Raw genomic sequence first — 18614 nt, 5'->3', positions numbered from 1 at the left:
ACTAACTTTCAATTTCTGGCTGCTTTTCCTACACATAGACCACCTCCCTTTCTGACAGTCTGCCTTAGGCTGTGTTGAGGATGTGATACACTTGAATGACAAGTTTGTTGAAACCCTGTGTCTTTCCTTTATCCGCAAGCGCTCTTCTCCTGATGTGAAAACAGAACTGTTTGAGTTGCTTTTCCGGGTCCTTCATCACAACTGGCGCTACTTCTTCAAGTCCAGTGTCCTTGCCAGTGTCCAGAGGGGGATAGCTGATGAGCAGATGGAGAACGACGGACAGTTTAGTGCCATTATGCAGGTATCAGAAAAGCATTCTCATGTCCTGCTTTGAAAAGGGCAGGATGCTTGGGGCTGGATCAAATTCAGCCATCTTGATACTTAGGTTCTTAAAATGTATTTTCGCTATACCACTTTCTGAAGCTTCTTTACTGAATACCATATTAAATACTTTGAAGACCAGTAAAGCTTCTTCAGTGAATACCAAACCATTTCTTTTACTATATATGACTTCTTGTCATAAATTTTTTAGTAAGTACTGTCTTGAATGCTAGATTGAACATGGACTAGAGTACATGGGGAGTATGCAGCATGTTGTTTGGGGAGAGGTTTCTTTTCAACGCACTAAACATTTTGTCCGTGCCCACATATATTTCTACATCTATGGCCCTGTTAGGGCTGGGGTTTTAATTTTTTGGCTGTATCAGCCAACTCCTAAACTGCTTATGTTCCTCTGACCTGCTTCCCTTCTCCCCAGATCAAGGGGTGAACCCTTCATTAATCTGTAAGCAGAATATTGCTAAATAACTGAACTCCCAGCCATCTTTTATCTGCAATGGTTGATGCCAGCCAAGTGCTTCTGGCCCTACCTAGGTCATGTTCTTTAGGAAAGAAGCTTCTGTTTAATGTTCTCTGAATGTTTTAGCTGGCATAGAATGCCTGCATCCAACCAGGCTGCCACAAGGGTCAGAGTCCAGCCTCTTTTATTTGGCCATTCCCCGATTCTTGTTTTACACTCTAAACTGGTGTCATGAATTGGGAGGAACGCCCCTGGCCCTGTCTTCTTTCCCTGAAGCCTCATCTCCTTATTGGAGCAAAGCCATTGAACACCATGCTTTCCTCCTGCAGTTATTACTTATGCAATATGTCTCCCCTTCCCCAGCCCTGTGCAAGGAAGAGAGATTTTACACCCAAGAAAACAGCTTCATTGTGAGGATCTCTGCTAATAACTGTTCAAAGAGTTTATTGCTTAAATGAGTGCATTTTTTTTTTACATCGACCATTTGTCTGCTATAAAATCTAGCTGGTGCTTAGGAAAATTTGTTCCACTGCAGCCCAGTTTCTCCTGTGCTGAGCTTCACTTAAGGCTGTGATGGGAATTCTACTTATCTTTTAAGTTATCTACTGTACACCTTTCTTGGAAAGAGCATATTAAATTAACATGATACATCCTTACAGTGAAGCGCACATTCACAGAAGGCTAAAGTGGAGCACATGCTTAGTCTACATCCAGTGTCCTAGACGTGGGTGTCTTGGCTTAGAACTCAGTAGTACCCTCAAAAAAGAGGTTACTATTTAATCAGTTATGAGAGAAGGGTAATATTATGGATTAAGCTCTAGTCCATCTACACTTTTATTAACAAGAGGTTGGTTCTAAAATGACACAAGACTCTTGTCTAAGAGAAGGAAAGCCTTACCTTGGGAAGCCTTGTTCCTCAAGAGGCAGACCTTGCTACGCCAGAGATTTTCCAAGCCTTTTCGCTTTCCTCTCTTTCTGGTTCCTGTTGTTCCTTTGGCATCTTGGTGTTTTTGGTTGCTACTGAGGCCCTGCTTCCTGACTTCTGGGCTTTCTTCCTCTTGTACTATTATAAGAGGATAAGACGCGGGCAACAGCAGCTGACTTAAGGCATGGTGAGAAGAAGGAAATGCCCATCAGGACGCAGTTGGCATGCCTACCAAGTCCTACCATTTTATTAATACTCTTCTGGAGACTAAAGATCTTAAGTGCATGGTTTCATTTGTTGTTGGACACAACTGAGAGGTCCCCCCTACTAGGATGATACAAGGCATAAAAAGTCTGAAACATATAACTGAACAGTAATTTCACTCCTCTGTGTGCTCCCTTCCTTTAAAAAAATGTTATATTTTGCAGCTATTTAAGGTTAATGATGCCAGGATGGGGAAAGGTTTTAGAACTGGCAAATTAAAAGGGATTTACCTTAGGTGTGTTTGCTGTGTCTCTTGTGCTGGGGATGCTTTTAATCTTAGTCCTGTTCTCCCAGCCATGTCTTCCTGAAAGACTTTTCTGTTCCCTAGGCATTTGGTCAGTCCTTCCTGCAACCTGACATACATTTATTTAAGCAGAACTTGTTCTACTTGGAAACTCTGAACACAAAGCAGAAGCTGTACCACAAGGTGAGTGTAATGGTTCTTGTCCTTAATCTGTGGTTTCCACCGTCTACATTTGCCCTTCAGGAATAACCCACAGGGCTCTTTTTACCACTCCGACAACTGGCTTCACACTTTTCCCTTCATTAGTTTGCTGCCATTAGGAATGTTCCTCAGGTCTTCAACCTTATTGTCATATATGTACAAAAAATAGTGCTTTACATTAATTAGCTCTTTACATTATATAATATATATTCTGGTGTGTAAGAAACAAGCAGTAGGCATAATTTTGTACAAGAATATTTCATAATACTGATTTAACACTTCAATATTAGATATACTGCTTAGTGGCACAACAGTGTTCACCTTCCTTTCATATGTTCTTATACAATTATGTTATATTAACCTTTATATTTAGATTAATAAATAATATCGTAATAAAATAGGTAAGTTATTGGATATTGGATATATTACTATACCAAGCTGAGAGACCTCCTCTTTGTCTTTCCCTGCAGAAAATCTTCCGGACATCCATGCTCTTTCAGTTTGTGAATGTGTTGCTTCAGGTACTGGTCCATAAATCGCATGACCTCCTGCAAGAGGAAATTGGAATTGCCATCTACAACATGGCCTCCGTGGACTTTGATAGCTTCTATTCAGGTTTTCTCCCAGAGTTCTTAGCCAGCTGCGATGGTATAGACACCAACCAGAAAAGTGTACTTGGAAGGAACTTCAAAATGGACAGGGTATGGTTGTCCTTTGATTGGGGTTTGGCAAGCTGTCTAGCACACCTGTCTTTTCTTCCTACTTATATCCTGCCCACCAGTAGAACTTTATTGTAGCTATGTGAGATGTTCCTTAACAGCTACGAGAGAAGCCTGGGTTGCATATAGGCTGCGTACTGCCGGGCATGCTGAAAATGGGATAAATTACAACCTGCATGTAACCCGGTGCAGGTTTGGGGGAAATGGCCCATACAAAAATCTCCATAGTCAGATGCTGCATCCCTTTCAGGTCATGCCATGCTCCTCTTGGGTTTACTATGTCATCACTATCCCCAGTTTTCCCTTGGTGCTTGTTTGTTCATCTGTTTATAATCTCACTATCTGTCATTAGAACACTGCCTAATGCCAGCATTGTTTACCCACCTAGTATAATTATACTCAGACTGGCAACAGCTCTCCAGGGTCTCAGGCTGAGATCTTTTCCCATCACCTGGTACCTAATCCTTTTTAGCACTTGGAACATCGGCTCAGCTTCATGCAAAGCTCATGCTGTATCACTGAGCCGCAACCCTCCTTTGCACCTGGTGTGATGACAGTGGGATCAATGTTCTGCATGTGAAAGTTCCCAAGTTCAACCACAGCGCCCACCAGTATTAGAAGTATCTCAGTGAGGAGGGTTAGAAAAAGACTCTCCCTGAGAACTGGATGAGCTGCTCCGGGTCAGATAGGTTCGTAGTCGCTTAGAGAGATTCTCTATAAATCATGTCCCTGGGACATCCAGATCAGTGTGTGTGAAAGTCATGTGAAGGATTCTGGAAGCTGTATTCCAAAATAATAATAATAATGTTTCATTAAATGCTACTTTTCATTAAAAGCTTGTTTGGAAGGTTTGCCTGTTGTCCAAACATTATAAAGGGCCAGCACAGTTGTGGCTCCTGTACAATTTGCATCTGTACCGTAGAAATAATGCAAATTGACACCACTTTTAAATGCTGTAGCTCCATTGTTTGAAATCATGGGATTTGTAGTTTTACAAGATCTTTAGCCTTCTCTGCCAAAGTGTGCTTCTGCTGGAGGGAGCCATGGCAGTTAAACTGGTGTCAAACTGCATTATTTCTATAGTGTAGATGCACCCCCAGTTTGAATAAAATGGCTCTGCATAATTTATAACTGAGTGAAAAAAATACATTACAATTTATAGGTGAAGTCAACTTTATCTCATTCTTAGTGTAGCAGATATTTGGAACAATACCAACTCTCATATGCTCCGTCTGCGAGTGTTGCTGCTGTTCTAACGTGTTGCATTTGATGGTTTCCCCCTCCAGGACCTGCCATCATTTACGCAGAATGTGCACAGGCTGGTCAACGACCTGCGCTACTACAGACTCTGCAATGACAGTTTGCCTCCTGGGACTGTGAAGCTATAGTCCATGGCACTGGACTCAGTTTGAATCGCTGTAAAGAGCCGATGTGTACTCCTTGTGTTGCCACTGCCTCTGCTCCCCAATCTCATGAGGACTGCAGAGCGCAGCGTCTCTCATGTGGGCCGCACATGGGAGTGGCACGCCTCACCCCTTCCACATTCCCTTTCCAACTCATCCTTGCAGCTGAGTTGGCAGTTCTGTGACCTGCAGGGTGTCTTAAGGCCGACCGTGGGCCATTTCGCTAGCTGGGTGTTTTTGTCTTAATACCGTGGCATTCAGTTGCGTCTGCAGGTTTTGGTGACTGGTCTTGTGCATCAATCATGAGGCAGAAACGCCAAAGACTACTTCCGATGTTCCCACCTCACATCATTCCACCTGCCTTTCTCCCTTACCTTGCCATTGAGGAGACAGCCCCACCTGCACCCCACCCTTTGTTTTTAAATTGCCTTGAAGTCTCCCATTTCATGGTGGGGATTAAGAGAGAGACCTACAGACTGACTTTTTTTTTAAGACAATGTTTTTCTCATCATTCCATTGTGATACTAAAATGTGCTTAATGGAAATAAAAAAAAGAACATGCTTTCTTTGTTTAAATGGGTTTGAGCTCTGTTTAACTACCTAGGATGCATTTTGGAAACAACTGAGAAAGCATAAGATGTGAGTTTCAGAACAGTTCTATAGGCCAGCTGCTTGAAGTATTTGATGTTATGGATTGCTTGCCAAATGGCTTCCAGTTTCATTTAACATTGCTGTAGTGTTTTTTCTTTGTATTTCGAACACATGATATGCATTCTCAGGCATCTTTCATCATTGTATTCTGTCTAGTATTAAGTAGATTTATCACTGCTTTGTCTTCACATCAAGCCTGTGAAGTAAATTAAGCAGATGCAAGTATTGGCCTAGGCATCCACTGAACCTCGCTGTTGAATGTGGATGTGTGAAGTCAGATCTCCATGCTCCTGGTCCCACATTCTCTCCAGTACATTATACTGACTCTTTAGTTCTTAATCTTTACATTAACGTTGAGAGGTAGAGATCTAATGTAATCTCTCTTACTGCACATTACACAAACCATTACCCTCCGGATGGTATTGGACTGCAACTTAGCTCTTCTCCACCATTGTTAGGTCTATGAATGGGCTTACCCCTTTTTTACATGCCACTGGCATTGCTTGTCCATGCAGCTTTAAATCTGGAGCCTGCAGATTTTGAAGCAGGGTACATGAGGTTGTGTTCACTTGCATTCCCAACTAGTGACTTCTTTCAAAAGAACAAAGACTACTTTGGTATCTGAGCATTTTAGTCTGTTGTTGCTCTTATATTCTGTGACTTGCAGGTGCCACTATGAAGATTTCTGAGTCGGTTGCTCTTGTTTGAATTCTGGTTGGGTTCCCCTCCCCCTTTTTAATTAAAATAGATAAAAGGTGTATTCAGGGATCCTGAAAGACATCTTTCCATAAAAATTCATCTAAAATTGGGGGCTGTCTAGAGACTAACTCTTGCTGGATGTCTTCAATAAATGGGTGCCAAATCTTATGAAAGGTCAATCCAGAGTGTAAGCTTCTCGCTCAGTTATTATCTGCCATCTTCTCCATTAACCACAAGCCCCAGAGTCTAGTCCAGCATCCTGCAATGTTCAACTTCCTAGTTTTCCAGTTCTTGGCTATCTTAAGCCTGGCAACAGCCAGAAGCAAACTAATATGTTCTTTATGTTGCAGGGCTTTATTTCCATTCATAAAAATGGAGAGCAGGAGCAGGAGTGGGGATAATTGTATACTTTGTTTAGTGATCTTGGAGATCAGTTGTAAAATTTCTGTACAGTACTCATGCGCTAAGGGGCAATCCAGCCACATATGTATAAAGGTTCTCCTACCTTCACACCCCTTCCAGCATTTTTGATTAGCATTGGTAGACATGTGAGCCAATTTGATTGGGGTGAGGTACCATTGATGGACCAACTTGATAGTATTCTCTTTAATGGCAATGGACCTAGTTTGAATTCTGTTGCAGTCCCACTCTGCAAGTCCCTCTCCAGGCACAGGGGTCAACAGCCTTGCAAAAATGCCTACCATGGCAGTAACATGTTTACCCAGAACAAAACTTTTTTACCCAGAACATGTTTTCTTTGTCGGGATCGATAGATCAAGGTCTTGGATTGGACAGGTAGCGAAATTCAGATGTGAAAACAGGTTCCCCTTGCTGTAGTGTTCTTTGTATTTAGAACACACGACATGTTTTCTCGGGCATCTTTCAATAATGTATTCAGTCTAGCATTAAGTAGAAAACAGATTCCCCCAACCTGGTGCCCCATTTGGATTGCAGGTCTTATTACAGGGATGGTGAGAACTGTAGAGCAAATACCTCTGAAGGGCAGCAGGTTGGGAGAACGGTATTAAAGTTGGTCTTATATGCTGAGAGCAAAGTCTGCTTTAAATAATATGTTGATAGCATTGCTTAAAATGTTGTGTTGGTAGTCGGCCTTTCTTCCGCATGGAGAGGTGGCATGCCTTCAGGAAAGCAGCCTTGGCCTAAATAGCCTTAGGACAGGCATCATAATTTTCCCAGCTCTAGTTCTTCCTAATATCCACTGCTTGTCAATTTTTAAATATATTTAATGGTCCTGGAAGGGGACCATTTTAGGACAATAGCTGGAAAATTGGGTGATGCTTGGAGTAGGGAACGAGAAAAAAGCTGAATGCATTGCTTAAGGGTATATTTGTAGCAAGAACACATGGAGAGGGAGGCTGACCTTGCTTGGGCTAATATTTTTCCTGGGATCATTTTTCTGGGAGCAATGAACTTTGCAGTGTGTTCAGTCGTGCCATTTGCCCTTCGGATCATAGCCGGTTTAATGAAAGGTTATAGATCAGAAGGGCTGGAGTGTTTTTGCATGAGGAAAGCTTGTGTGCCAACTGCACCCATTCCTTGCCATGCCAGATCTGGCCAAGATGGTACATGCCTTGGTTACTTCTCATTTGGACTACATGGGGCTGGTGTTCAGAAACCTCAGCAAACAACAAAAAGATGCCACCATGGTGTTAACCAGGGCAGGTTACTATGACTATACGACTCCACTTCTGAAACACCTCCGCTAGCTACCAGTTGGTTTCCAGGCACAATTCAAAGCACCATATAAAGCCCTATATGGTTCAGGCCCAGGCTATCTGGAAGCTTATATCTACCTCTATGAGGATGCCCTGAGATCTTCAGGAGAGTCCCATTGGTGGGAATACAATAAAGGACTTTTTGGTGGCTGGTCACCTTTTGGTAGATGTTGGCCATAGGGTTGTGCTGGAGGACCTGGAGATTTCTAGAGTGGTGTGCACTCAGGTTTTTTTAAAAAAGATGTTTTTTAATTTGTGTTTTTTCCAAATTTATGGCGGTCTTGTGCCCCTAACCCTAGTGAATGTGGAGAGCCCACTGTATTGTTATATTGTCTATGTATTATTGCACTGACATTCTGCCTTTCTCCCAGAATGGTTTCGTATTGTGAACAGCTTAATTCCATTTAAATATTCACATTCTGTATTTTTTAGGCTAGTCAGGAGTGCAATGGGGGGTATTGTGGGATCAACTGGCAGCTTTTATTAGGTGGGAAATTAGCAAAGGATGTATTTGGGGGTGGGTAGGTAGGTGGGTGGATGGATGGATAGATAGATAGACAGATGGATAGACAGATAGGCAGGCAGATGGATAGGCAGATAGATACATAGATGATAGGCAGATATAGATAGGCAGATAGAAGGGCAGAGATAGAGAGAGAGATAGGCAGGCAGGCAGATTGGATAGATGGATGGATAGGCAGATATATAGAAGGATAGGATGGATGGATGGATGGATGGATGGATGGATGGATGGATAGATAGAACAGCATAGATAGAGAGACAGAAATAGGCAGATAGAAGGATAGACAGACAGACAGGCAGATATGGATGGATGGATGGATGGATGGGCAGATGGATGGGTGATAGAAGGGCAGAGATAGAGATAGGCAGATATATAGAAGGCTAGATAGGATGGATGGATGGATGGATGGGCAGATAGAACGGCATAGATAGAAACATAGAAATAGGCAGATAGAAGGATAGATAGACAGACAGGCAGATATGGATGGATGGATAGGCAGATAGAAGGGCAGAGATAGAGATAGGCAGATATATAGAAGGATAGATAGACTGGATGGATGGATGGGCAGATAGAACGGCATAGATAGAGAGATAGAAATAGGCAGATAGAAGAATAGATAGACAGACAGGCAGATATGGATGGATGGATGGATGGATGGATGGATGGATGGATGGACAGATGGATGGATGATAGAAGGGCAGAGATAGAGATAGGCAGATATATAGAAGGATAGATAGATTGGATGGATGGATGGATGGATGGATGGATGGATGGATGGGCAGATAGAATGGCATAGATAGAGAGATAGAAATAGGCAGATAGAAGGATAGATAGACAGACAGGCAGATATGGATGGATGGATGGGCAGATGGATGGATAGGCAGATAGAAGGGCAGAGATAGAGATAGGCAGATATATAGAAGGATAGATAGACTGGATGGATGGATGGGCAGATAGAACGGCACAGATAGAGAGATAGAAATAGGCAGATAGAAGAATAGATAGACAGACAGGCAGATTGGATGGATGGATGGATGGATGGATGGATGGATGGATGGATGGATGGATGGCAGATAGATGGATGATAGAAGGGCAGAGATAGAGATAGGCAGATATATAGAAGGATAGATTGGATGGATGGATGGATGGATGGATGGATGGATGGATGGATGCAGATAGAATGGCATAGAGAGATAGAAATAGGCAGATAGAAGGATAGATAGACAGACAGGCAGATATGGATGGATGGATGGGCAGATGGATGGATAGGCAGATAGATAGAAGGGCAGAAATAGATAGATAGATAGATAGGCAAGCAGATTTAGATGAGCAGATAGATAGATTGGTAGATATACAGTAGATAGGCAGCTAGCTCGAAGGGCAGATATAGATAGGCAGGCAGGCAGATAGAAGGGCAGAGATGGATAGAGAGATAGACAAACAGAGAGCTCTTGAAATCCCCCAAAGCAACGTGAGCCTCTTCCCTCTCCTCCTCCTCCTCCTCCTCCTCCTCTTCCTTCGGGGCTGGAGCTGGAGGGAGGCTGGGCAGAGAGGCTGCTCTTAAAAGCCTGGCCCCAAGAGGGCCCTTCATCTTGGGCAACCATGGTCTTCCTCCGGCGCTGCTGCTGCTTGGCTCCTGGGCGGGGGCTCTGTCTGCTGGGTCCCCTGCCAAAGCCCAAGCCCCTGGGGGCCCTTGGGGGCCCCGGTCGCCTCCTCCAGGGCCAGCCCTACAGCACTGGTGAGTCAGGGAGGGAGGGAGTGCCCAAGGGGCAGGGAGGCTGCCAGGGCAGGAGGGACCCCCTCCATCTCCCCCTGGCATCTCCTCCTCCTCTAACAGCTGCCCCTTCAAAAAAGCCCACCAAGCCTTTGGGGGTTTCTTGGGTATTTCTTTAGGATTGTGCCCCTTTGGGAGCAGGGCAAGGCATCCAAGTGCCCCTTCTCTTCCCCTTTTGCCTCCAGGACCTCTGAGTTTCTTCTTTCCCAAGTTGTCAGCCTCCCAGTTCATTCTGGAGAGACCATATAGTCCTCCAAACCTGCCTTTGGAGGACTAGAACTCCCAGGATGCCCTCCAGCCAGGGAGATCAAGCACACACACACCAAATATAAACTTTACTTTGTCAAGCTCAAAGTGATTTGTGGTTTGGAGCAACTGGACAAAAAGCACTCATAAGGTTCCTTTTTCATATTTTGAATGTTCCTCCAGTTGACCAGTCTGTATATTTGGTCTATGGCTGCCAGGTTCTCCCTTAAGATCCACAAAATGATCCACAGACTGGGAAGGCGAAAGTGGGATCCAAGCTCAGATCAGGAGGGAATATCTGATCTTTCCTCTGGCCTTTGCAACATCAGAGCTTGAAAAAGTGACTTTTGGGGAGGACAGCTCCCAGAATCCTTCATCCAGAGCTTGCAAAGCCCTTTTTGTACTGCATCTCCCATGCTGGCTGGGCAGTCTGGAGAGCTGTCGTCCAAATTAACTTTTCCAAGCGACATGATAGGATTCCAGATGTGTCTTCTGGCTTTGGATGCACACAACGGATCACAGAGCGCTGTGTGGGAGACCTAGCGGCATAAACAGAGTTCTCCCATGAGTCCTCCAGACAGCCTCCCAGTACTATCACAAGAGGCATAGCAATATCCTCTTGGTCTTTGGCCAACTCTTGTTGACTGCAGGCGGCAAACTAAACAGAGAGAGAGGATTGCCATATCCCACTTTTTCAAATCTGGGCATCCAATCCACCTATTATCCTAACCATTTTAATTATCCAAACTGAACACATTCACGGTTGCGTTGTTCTTCTACCCGGTTTCAATCCCCATACAGGTTGAGTCTCCCTTATTCCAAAATCCGAACTATCCCAAAACCCAAGCGGCTAAAATTCACAACATCTTCCTATAATAAAGTGAAAACGATACTAGAAAAGTGTAAATTAATGCAAATCATATGTCATGAAACAGTCATAAAATCAAGACGGAAGTTGGAAGACCTCCCTGAACAGAATAGTCTTTCGTTTGGACTTAAAGTAGTCTAAAGTGGTCCGCAAGTGGGAAAGAGATTCCAAAAATAGGGGGCATTATATGCAATGGCACAGAAAAGTGGTGCCCCTTATATCAAATTGCAAAATCAAAGTTTGCTTTTTGTATCTTTTTAAAACATATATGTTTCCAAGCCATGGGTGGTTGAATCCGTGAGTGCAGAAATCCATGGATATGGAGGGCAGACTGTACTTCCTTTTGGATTTCCTGAACCTCCCGTCATTCAGTTACAGTGGATGATGGCATGCTTTATGTACTGATAGAATCAAAGCCTTGTAGATATCTAAGACCTCTAGCCATATGTCCCTTTCTTTGCCAAACAGGGCAACCCACAGGACTGCAGGAGCGCACGCTGATAGCCCTGAAGCCGGACGGAGTTCAAAGGAGACTGCTGGGAGATGTGATCAAGCGCTTTGAGAAGCGTGGCTTCAAGCTTGTTGGCCTCAAGTTACTCCAGGTAATGTTCCTTGGAGAACAGGGGAATGCTGTCTTCTTCTGGGGCTGAGAGAGCGTGTCTTGCCCAAGATCACCCAGTGGCTGAAAAATGACTTGAAGGCACACAGCAACAACAAAGGGATTTTTAAAAAACTCACAGCGCACATTTGTTGTTGCTGTCGTTCTATGCCTTCAAGTCATTTCCGACTTATGGCAACCCTATGATGGCGTTTTCTTGGCACGTTTCTTCAGAGGAGGTTTGCCATTCTGAGCCTGACAGAGTATGACTTGCCCAAAGTCACCCACTCAGAAGTTGAAGAAGTATTCATGGCCGGCATCCATAGTTTTTTGTGGGGTTTTTTTGGGCTATGTGGCCATGTTCTAGAAGAGTTTGTTTCTGACTTTTCGCCAGCATCTGCGGCTGGCATCTTCATCTCTGTAGATGCCAGCCACAGATGCTGGCGAAACATCAGTCACCCAGTGAGTTTCATGGCTGAGCTGGGATTCAAACCCTGGTCTCCCAGTGTCCTAGTCCATCACCCAAACCACTACACTGTGCTAGCTCTCATCTCAGCTACCAACAGATACATAAATGCCTAGGAGTAGGTTACACCATTCTCAACTTTGAATTTTTTCCCAAAAGGAGAACACATTGAGCATTGGTGGGCCTTTGCAAGTTGTTCCATTGTCAAAGTCCAAAAAAGGCCCCATGTCCAGGTCAAAAGCAACCTAACTTCTCATTGAAAAATGCACATTGAAGCCTCTCCAGCAAGGAGGTCTGCAAAGAGAAGTCATTGGATGTATCTCTGCTACAGAAATAATGCAGCCTGACACCCCTTTAACTGCCATGGCTCAGTGCTATGGGATTCTTGGAGATGGAGTTGGTTGTGGTCCTAGAGCTCTTTCATAGAGAAGGCTACATAGCTCACAAAATGGCAAATACCAGCATCCCCTAGCACTGAGCCTTAGGAGTTAATGCAGTGTCACGTTGCTATTATTTCTGTAGTGCAGATGGAACCACTGACATGTTTGTGACTTTGGATGTTTCTTTTCTTGGCAGGCCAATGAAGGGATCTTATCAGAACACTACCATGAATTGCGCAGAAAGCCCTTCTATCATGAGTTGATACAGTACATGACCTCCGGACCTGTAGTAGCTATGGTAAGATGGCTTCATTTTCTGTGCCCAATATCCAATACCTATGCCATTGCCATGCCCTCTATTCCTAGGCTTACCTAGATTTTGTATCTTACATTTGTACCCCACTATGAAAAAATAACACTTAAAATGGCACCATTATTAAAAATACATTGAGTAATAGATCATGATGAGCCACAAACTAAATAATAAAACAATACAATATACTGTTGTAAAAAACATAAAAAGGAGACTTTCCTCGGGTCTAAAATAGCCAGAGGAGGCAAAAACATCGCCAAAGTGACCACCATATTCCTCCAAGAGTTGTCCATCCTGATGTAGGATTTCAACCAGAATGTTTCTTGATAGTTAAATCCTTGGTATTTGTAGAGTTCAAAGATATAGCTGTGTGAGTCAGTAGTATCAGTACAAACATAGAGAAATCTTGCAGCACCTTTGAGACTAACTGGAAGAAAGAAGTTGGCAGCACGAGCTTTCCTAGACTTCGGTCTACTTGTAACTACATCTGAGGATGTAAACTGAAGTCTACGAAAGCTCATGCTGTCAAATTCTTTCTTGATATTCTGCTTCATTTCTGGGTATGTGGCAGCATGTGGGCAGCAGATTAAATAAAATCATGGAGGAGGAGGAGGAGGCAGCAGCGGCGGCGGCCATCAGCGGCCATTAGTCCTGGTGCCTGCAAGTCACTTCCAGTATCAGAGGTAGCACAAAGGAGACGATGCTCTTGGTCCTCTTTTGGGACATCCCAGTGACATATGGTGATTGTTGTCATTCTTGTTTTGGTGTGATCCAGGTCAATTCTTTGAAATGTCTTTCTTTGGTCTTTGTCCCTTCTTTTGCTCCCTTGGATTCCCTGCAGGTTTGGGAAGGTCACAATGTTGTCAAGACCTCCAGGGCCATGGTGGGAGAGACCAACCCAGCAGAAGCCAAGCCAGGGACCGTCCGAGGAGACTTTAGCGTTCACGTCAGCAGGTAGGATGATAAGTTGGGCCAGGTCAACCACGGACACTTTTATTTGAACAGGGCTAGTATTACAGACCAACATTAAATATATTGGTAGGTACAAATGCAAAGGGATCTTGTAGAACCTTTGTGACGAAATGAAAGAGAGAGGTGGGTAGCATGAGTTTTCATAGACTTGAGTCTACAGGTGTCAGCTGTATTAACCACTGGGCTTAGTGTCCTACATACTGATCCCTGCCATTGTGCAAGGATCTGACACTGCATCCACACTGCAGGAATAATCCAGTTTGACACCATTTTGACTACCAGGGTTCAGTGCTGTGAAATTCTGGGAACTATAGTTTTGTGAGACATTTAGCCTTCTGTCGGAGAGCTCTGATGCCACGACAAACTACAGTTCCCAGAATTTCATTGCAATGAGCCTCTGCAGTTAAAGTGGTGTCAAACCAGATTATTTCTGCAGCATGGATGCAGCCAGAGACTGCCAGTATAGCATAAATGCTCTATTCACTTCTGCATCAGAAATTAGAATTATCTGACTTAAGGCCACAATGCATCACTAATTGGAAAGGGAATATATATATATATATATATATATATATATATATATAATTATCAAATTGGGAATATGTTGAATTTTAAGTGTGCATTACTAACCTTTACATGACTTGCCAATAATCTGATCCTTGCTCGATTCCTCGCATCTCCAATCTGTTATAAATAAAGCCCTATTCCATTAAGAGATAAATTCATTTAAACATCCTATTTTGTTTTCTTATTTAACAATGCATCACATTAATTGCTGTCTGTAAATACAGCAGAATAAAGCAGGATGAACCATACAATTTAACACTGCAGAGACAGAAGCATTATTGAAGGCTCCTTTTATTCCAAAACACCAAAGTTCTCTACCAGTAGAAAATACTGGGAAAGCCAAAGCAAGCTTATTGTGGTTGTGTGCTTTCAAGTCATTTCAGACTTATGGTGACCTAAGACAAACCTATCATGTGGTTTTCTTGGCAAGATTTATTCAGAGGAGGTTTGTCATTGCCTTCCCCTGAGGCTGAGAGAGTGTGACTTGCCCAGGGTCACCCAATGGGTTTCTATGGTTGAGCAGGGATTCAAACCTGGTCTCCAGAATGGCCATACAACACTACGCTGTTATAGCACTATTATGCTTACCTCCTGTGGAATCGTGAGTTTTGCATGAACCTAGAACTATATATTACTAGTAGTTTGGTTGTGGCACACTTCGCCTTTGCCATGGTCTCTTTGTTTCAGTCTTCATTTCTATTTGAACTGAAACTGCCGGTGGCTTGTTTTTGTGGCATGAGTTTTGGCTACCGATATTTTCACTCCTCTGAAGAAACTTGCCAAGACAACCTTGTGACAGGTTTGCCTTGGGGTTGCCATATATTGGAAATGACTTGAAGGCACACAACATGGTAACAAATCAGAAGACCTATATTCAGACTGTGTTTTTTTAAATACAAATGTTTGCAATAAATGTGACATAGTTTTTTGTGGGTTTTTCGGGCTGTGTGGCCATGTTCTAGAAGAGTTTATTCCTGACGTTTCACCGGCATCTGTGGCTTTTGGCATCTTCATCTTTCTCTGAAGATGCCAGCCACAGATGCTGGCGAAACATCAGGAATAAACCCTTCTAGAACATGGCCACATAGCCCCAAAAAACCACAAAAAACTATGGATACCATCCATGAAAGCCTTCGACTTCACAAATGTGACACTGCCATTCCCTTCCCCTTTTGAGTCTTGTTTATTTAGATTGTAAGCTTGAGGGCAGGGAAATGTCTAATGAACAATTTGTAAGCTGCTCTGATAGCCTTTAGGCTGAAGAGCGGGATATAAATGTATTATTATTATTATTATTATTATTATTATTATTATTATGCAACATTTGCTCACTGTGAGGTCTCTCTTGGAAACAGGAATGTCGTCCATGCCAGCGATTCTGTGGAAACAGCCCAGCGGGAGATCAGCCTTTGGTTTCGAAGCAATGAGCTGGTAGACTGGGATTGTTGCGATCACAAAATCATGTATGAGCTTTGACAGCCTGGCCTTGCGGACGGATGCAAGATCTACTACCTCCGCCAGCGTGTCCCTTTTTCAAAGTGGTCTGTGATCTGGTCTCTCCTTCATGGTGCTTTTCAACCACTTTGCATCTACTCAGGGGAACTGATATTACCCATTGCGCATCCCGTTTTTCGTCGTCCGTCTTGCTAGTTGCTGAGAATACCAGATTTACCAGAGCCACTGTTTGGAAACCTTGGTCGACCTGGTTGGAAAGAAAGTGGAGCGCGGGTCTTAATAGAACTCATATTAAAAAACTGATTTGTACAAACACAGTTTTGTTTTCTGTGCTTGACAGTTGTTGTTCTTGGCCAATAATGGGCCTGTGTAAAAAATGTTTCTTATATACGGAGAAGATGTATCGCCATATAAATTCGACTATAAATCGACCTCATGTATAAGTCGAGGGTAGGTTTTGGGGCCAAAATTATGGATTTTGATATGACCTGTGGATAAGTCAAGAGTAAAACTTAAGGGCATGTAATAAAAAGTCTATAAGATGAAGCAAAGGAAAACAATGCCAAAGAAATTATAAAAGTCCAACGGTCATCCCTGTTTCTCATGACTTCCAAATGCACGACTCTTTGTACTTGCTCTTTCATTTTATTTCTGCGATAAGCTGTATAAGTGAAACTGCCATTTACTGTCCATGCTACCCAGCGATACTATGGCCCTATTTAAACCTGTGAAAATGCAAAGCATGTGGGAACTGGCCTTATTTTATTCCGTCATCATATATCTTGCTTTTTGCAACTCTGTGTAGGAGCCAATGCAAAGAAGTGGTTAAAATGCTGGACCAGGAATTGGGATGCATGCTCCATAAAACTTATTAGGTGATGTGGGCCAGTTCTTCCCAGTTTTACTTCCCTTGTGAAGCTAAAGGAGAGAAGAGGAGTGCAATGTACACCACCTTGAACTCATAAAAGAAAAGGCAGGATAGAAATGTGATCTTACAAACCCACTTCCAGGCTTCTGGAAGCCGGAACCACAAAGGGCACAAAAGACAGCTTCGTGGAGAGGAAAAGATTTAGATAAAGATTATCTATTTGCGCCACACTAACAGGGTATTGTTGCATGCCTTCAAGTAATTTCTCACTTAAAGCAACCCTTAAGTTGGCAGGGTTTTTGGCAATGTTTATTTAGAGGAGGTTTTGCCATTGCCATCCCCTGAGGCTGAGAGAGTGTGACTTGCCCAGGGTCACCCAGTGGGTTTTATGACTGAGCAGGGAATTGAATCCTGGTCTCCAACACCAACACTACACCATGCTGGCTCTCATCTAAAGTAGGACCATGCTTGCTTTAGTCTTGGCACAAAAGCCACTACAGTGTAGCACTTTGAGTTTTGGAGACTCTGGGAGACTGAGGTTCAAATCCTGCACACAGCCATGGAAACCTCCTGAGCGAACTTGAGCAAATCAAGCTTCCAGCCTCAGAAGAAGGCAATGACAAACCTCCTCTGAAGAAATCTTGCCACGACAAAAAACACCAACCACGACAGGGTCATCTTAGGGTCTCCATAAGTCGGAAATGCCTTGAAGGCACCCGAGAGCAACAAAATATTGGCACAGAACGTGAGGCCGAAAGCAACGTCACTTTGATGTTAACTGGAAAAGTCCAACTAAGGGCAAAAGAGCAAAGTGCACATCCCATCCGAAAAGCATCTTCATTCCAAAGGGCTTGTTTGTTTTTAGCGTTTGAGGCGAACAAGAGGAACAGTCCAAGAAAGGTCAGAGTTCCCGAAAACAGTGATTTTTCATTGTACAGTCAGCTCTTTTTATACACGGATTCAAGCATCCATGGTTTGAAAATGTTCCAAAAAAGTATAAATTTCAAATATCAAATCTTGATTTTATAAGGGACATCATTTTGCTATGTTATTATATTTGGGACTTCAGCATCCACGGATTTTGTTATCCACGGAGGATCCTGGAACCAAATCCCAGCGGATAATAATGTCCCACTGTACTAGCAAATTTCAGCAGATCTTTATGGGGCTTTGTATTGTTCAGGCTGATGTTCCCTGCCTTGTGCCCCAAAACTGGAGGGAGCAAAAGGTTTCCTTTGTTTGGCTTCTTGCATCCTGTGACATCCGCACACATGAGTGCCGCATGAAGATCTCCGATGAAAAAGAAAGGCTGTTTTCTGAGCTCTTTGCTGACTTCCAGATCTTATATCCCGAGAAAAGCAACAGTACCAGCCTGATTCTTTATTAGAGGCCATATGTGAGTGGTTTGCAAGGAGGGATCTTCCCATGAATGAATAACATTATTACGGCCAATGACCAGCAAGTCAATAGTAAAATAATACACATCCCATGCGCTTGCATGGTGAAGCCAATCTTACAATGTTCTGAGCAATACCCAACATAGGCCCTTTCGGTTTGTGCTTCTAGTATATGGTTTGTCTTATATTGTGCTCTCTGTGAGCAGTCCCATGATCTAGGTCCAAAACACACTGCTTTGACTGCCCTGGGCTCAATGCTAGCAAATTCTGGGAACCATAGTTTTGGGAGACGTTGAGCCTTCTCTGCCAGATAGCTCTGGCACCAGAATAAACTACAATTTCCCCCGATTTCCTAGCATTGAGCCAGGAAATTATTTCTGCATTGGACCCTAGACCCTCCTTTGGGGGTCCAAGAATGTACATTAGCATTGCGTTGTTTTAGAATATATATATATATATATATATATATATAGTAAATAAACTATATTCTTATACTCCGCCTTTCTGCTGCAGCAACCAAGGCGGATTACATGACCAGAATATATT

General features: G+C 43.2%; 3 protein-coding genes across 3 annotated transcripts in view; 2 read left to right on the top strand and 1 right to left on the bottom strand.

Annotated features, from left to right (window-relative positions):
* LOC149306314 (exportin-6) overlaps nucleotides 1-5131 on the top strand; it is a 37181-nt gene extending 32050 nt beyond the window's left edge. The window contains exons 21-24 of the mRNA XM_089539788.1: nucleotides 140-301; nucleotides 2317-2415; nucleotides 2904-3134; nucleotides 4439-5131. Coding sequence (XP_089395914.1) covers nucleotides 140-301; nucleotides 2317-2415; nucleotides 2904-3134; nucleotides 4439-4540 — 594 coding nt within the window. The 3' untranslated portion in view covers nucleotides 4541-5131. The remainder of the gene's footprint in view (nucleotides 1-139; nucleotides 302-2316; nucleotides 2416-2903; nucleotides 3135-4438) is intronic.
* A 509-nt stretch (nucleotides 5132-5640) lies between these two features.
* LOC149306313 (uncharacterized) lies at nucleotides 5641-9328 on the bottom strand (the record flags this gene model as incomplete). The annotated part of the gene is made up of 2 exons (XM_089540876.1): nucleotides 5641-5736; nucleotides 8576-9328. Coding segments are annotated over 2 exons (849 nt in total), but the record flags the coding sequence as incomplete, so codon positions are not given.
* Nucleotides 9329-9766: 438 nt separating this feature from the next.
* LOC149306312 (nucleoside diphosphate kinase A-like) lies at nucleotides 9767-16118 on the top strand. The gene is made up of 5 exons (XM_089540874.1): nucleotides 9767-9902; nucleotides 11521-11654; nucleotides 12693-12794; nucleotides 13651-13763; nucleotides 15704-16118. Exons 1-5 carry the CDS (start codon nucleotides 9767-9769, stop codon nucleotides 15822-15824), a joined length of 606 nt encoding a protein of 201 aa, XP_089397000.1. The 3' UTR covers nucleotides 15825-16118.
* Nucleotides 16119-18614: the final 2496 nt, after the last annotated feature.

The sequence above is a fragment of the Sceloporus occidentalis genome, unplaced genomic scaffold, assembly GCF_023333645.1.
Source record: "Sceloporus occidentalis isolate IW3139 unplaced genomic scaffold, rSceOcc1.0.p SCAF_10, whole genome shotgun sequence".
Classification (NCBI taxonomy): domain Eukaryota; kingdom Metazoa; phylum Chordata; class Lepidosauria; order Squamata; family Phrynosomatidae; genus Sceloporus; species Sceloporus occidentalis.
This window is presented reverse-complemented; position numbering and strand designations above follow the sequence as displayed.

Coding starts and splice junctions, on each gene's coding strand:
- LOC149306312 (XM_089540874.1), top strand. CDS start 9,767: ATGGTCTTCCTCCGGCGCTGCTGCTGCTTGGCTCCTGGGCGGGGGCTC. Junction 12,795..13,650: donor CCGGACCTGTAGTAGCTATG/GTAAGATGGCTT, acceptor GATTCCCTGCAG/GTTTGGGAAGGTCACAATGT. Junction 13,764..15,703: donor TTTAGCGTTCACGTCAGCAG/GTAGGATGATAA, acceptor TCTTGGAAACAG/GAATGTCGTCCATGCCAGCG.